Here is a 3,383-nt window from a genome sequence, read left to right on the forward strand (position 1 = left end):
GAATTCGTGGCTCAATGTCCAAATTGTCAACAACTGAAAGTAGAGCACCAAAAGCCCGGATGTTATATGCAGTGTATAGAACTTCCAATTTGGAAGTGGGACATGATCAACATGGATTTTGTCACTGGTTTGCCTCGCTCATTTCGAAAGTTTGATTCCATATGGGTAATAGTTGACAGACTCACCAAATCAGCACACTTCTTGCAGGTGAAGACTACTTATACAGTTGAGGAGTATGCAAGGTTTTATATTAAAGAGATAGTTCAGCTACATGGATTGCCATTCTCTATTATATCGGATAGGGGAGTTCAATTCACTGCAAATTTTTGGAAGTCAATTCACTGCAAAATTTTGAAAGTCATTTCAGAAGAGTTTGGGAACACAAGTGAATTTAAGTACAGCCTTTCACCCTCAAATAGACGGTCTGGCAGAGCGTACATTTCAAACACTTGAGGATATGTTGCGAGCTTGTATATTAGCCTTCAAAGGTAGTTGTGATGATCATATGTCGTTGATCGAGTTTGCATACAACAATAGCTACCATTCAAGTATTAAAATGGCACCTTATGAAGCTTTATATGGTAGAAAATGTAGATCCCCAATTGGCTGGTTCAAAATAGGTGAAACTGACTTATTTGGGCCAGACCTTGTTCATCATGCTATGGAAAAAATCACAGTGATACAACAGCGGCTAGAAACAACTCAATGTCGACATAAATAATATGCGGATGTTAGAAGGAGAGGACTAGAATTTTCTATAGGGGATTGGGTGTTCTTGAAAGTGTCACTAATGAAAAGGGTAATGAGGTTTGGTAAAGAGGAAAAGTTGAGTTCACGCTATAAAGGGCCATATAAGATTATTCGAAGAATTGGCCAAGTGGCGTATGAGTTAGAGCTACCTCAAAAGCTTTCAACCGTTCATCCGGTGTTTCACGTCTCAATGCTTCAGAAGTTTATAGGTGACCCATCTCGTATTACTCCTACTACAGATGTACAAGTTACGGGAGATCTCACATATGAAGAAGTACCCATTGCTATTTTGGATCGACAAGTTAAGAGGTTAAGGAATAAAGAGGTAGCTTCTGTAAAAGTATTATGGAGGAACCAACTAATAGAAGAAGTTACATGGGAAGCAGAAGAAGCAATGAAATTGAAGTATCCTCATCTCTTTCAGATCGAAGAGAAGGATGAAAATGCGTAATTGAGGCGTTGCCAAGTAAATACAAGTCTATATGTATTATGTGATTAATAGTAATACTAACTGAGGCTTGAACTTTTTTGGGCTGGATAACCATGCTAACATTTGAGGACGAATGTTTTAAGGGGGGAAGGATGTAACAACCCGTATTACGAATATGCTTGTTCAATTTTTGTAAAACTTGACATAGTCTTATAGAATAGGTTAGGGATCATGTTTCTTATATGATTAGTGTTGGTTTAAACTATCTCGAAAGGTGATGTGATGCCTTGCACGTTTCAGCATGTGTACTTAAAGTTATAACTCCAAGGGAAGTATTTAAACTCGAGACGGTAAGGTGGTAATTGAGCTTAAAGTTGAAAGTTACGTGCTAAGTTAAAGAAAAAGAGATTAATATTTAGAAAATGGAATAAAATAAGTGAGTTGCTTGCTTGTCTTAACTAAGCTAGTAGGTGACAAGTAGGTGCATCACCTATTTTGACAAATTGACCAGTCCATAGGACCAATTAGGTGCATCACCTACTTAAGCTATAAGGATCTAGTTAAAAAGGCCAAGGTTTATGGATCAGATTTTGGCCTATACTAATGGACTCACTTGAGGCCCAAACTAAGTTAAATAAAATGAAAATGAAATTAAAGCCCAGTAAACAAATCTGCCAAGGCCCAATATATTTAAGCCCAAGTGAAAGCAAGTAGGTGCATCACCTAGTTTGACCTTTTGAGCTGCTAGATGTACATAAGCAGGTGCATCACCTACTTGACCAATTAGTGGCTAAAAATGGGCCAAAAAGGGAGTTTCTAGAAGATATTCTTAAAGGTGAAGAAAGCTCAAGATAAGATATATTGGCAGCTATTCTCATTTATTTTTAATACACAATATTGAGAATTAACTCCAGCTCTCTCTCTCTTTTCTCTTAAGGATTAAAATAGCAGCCTTAAAGTTCCTTCTAGGGTTCTTGAAGAAACCCTCATATCTGAAAACCAAGGTAAGAGAAACACTTATGGAATTCGCTCAATTCTCCCATGGAAGACTAGAAAACATGTTACTCATGCTCCATTATTAGTAGAAGGTAGAAGTTCCCACAAGCTACTGCTCACTTTCCTTAATTATTAAGATACTTTTCTCTTCTTCTTTGGTTTCAGTGTGAAGGGAAGTTGAAGTTCTAGAGGAATAAATGTTATAGAAGAAGTTGGAGAAATTGAAGTAACGTGACTATTCCATTTTCTTCCTTCTTATGTATGAGTTTTAGTGAGGAATTATGTGTGTGATGTCATAAAAGAACGCAAGGGGGTGGTGAGTTCAATAATTGGTTGTATGATATAGAATATTTGAGGTGGTTTTATGTGTATTGTTGTCGGTGCAGTTTGGGTAATCTTGGAAAAAGATATATAATGTATGTATTGGGCAGAGAAGGAGGGTGTGGTGATACACATTATTTTAAGGGTTGTATGGGATCATTATCCATCAATTTTAGCTACTGTTTTACGGAGCTCATGGTGTGATAGCTACTAAATTTAGTTTATCGTGACTTATATTGTAGATTAAAACCTAAGAGGGGAGGTTGAATCGTGATAGTTGTATTGGTCAGAGGATAAGGGATGTAAGGCTATTCAATTCAATAATCTTAGGCATGAAATCTGATACTTGCGATTATATCAATAAGTAAATTTCCTAATTTCTATTCCTAGTAAGGGAAACATAGTGGCAACGTACGATCTCAAAATAGCTAATAATATTTTCCCCTCTCCTTAGTGTATACAATTACTTCATTATATGTTCAGTACTCTATACTTATGTAATTATCCTCCTATATGCTGATATAGAAATGGTATTTGCAAAAGCAAGTTTGGTGAATCCTCTTCTTAGTCAGTTGAAGACAATTGTGTCATTTAAACTCACAAGTAATGCATTGATGTTACATAGCTTCCTTATGTCATTGTTACTATCTTCAAATATTATTTGCATGTCTTCTATTACTGGTCAATATTTCCAAATCTCAAAAATAATTATGACCACCAAAACAACAATCTCAAAGATTAAAGAATCTAAGTGAAGCAATCTGTATAATTATGGATGTTAGCCTAGGGGCAAATGCCTAGCATGGGTCGATCTCAATTGATATATAAGGGTGGCAGCTTAAGGGCGAAAGCCTAGCATGGGCCGATCCCAATTGGTATAGAAGGG

The 3,383-nt window shown here is 36.5% G+C and overlaps 1 protein-coding gene across 1 annotated transcript; it reads left to right on the top strand.

Annotated features, from left to right (window-relative positions):
* Positions 1-802: 802 nt before the first annotated feature.
* Positions 803-1,201, top strand: LOC107063356 (uncharacterized). The gene has a single exon (XM_015315152.1). It carries the CDS (start codon positions 803-805, stop codon positions 1,199-1,201), a length of 399 nt encoding a protein of 132 aa, XP_015170638.1.
* The last annotated feature ends 2,182 nt before the right edge of the window (positions 1,202-3,383 follow it).

The sequence above is a fragment of the Solanum tuberosum genome, unplaced genomic scaffold, assembly GCF_000226075.1.
Source record: "Solanum tuberosum cultivar DM 1-3 516 R44 unplaced genomic scaffold, SolTub_3.0 scf00002, whole genome shotgun sequence".
NCBI lineage: Eukaryota > Viridiplantae > Streptophyta > Magnoliopsida > Solanales > Solanaceae > Solanum > Solanum tuberosum.

What these genes read in the sequence shown, in the direction of transcription:
- LOC107063356 (XM_015315152.1), top strand. Translation starts at nt 803, where the DNA reads ATGAGGTTTGGTAAAGAGGAAAAGTTGAGTTCACGCTATAAAGGGCCA.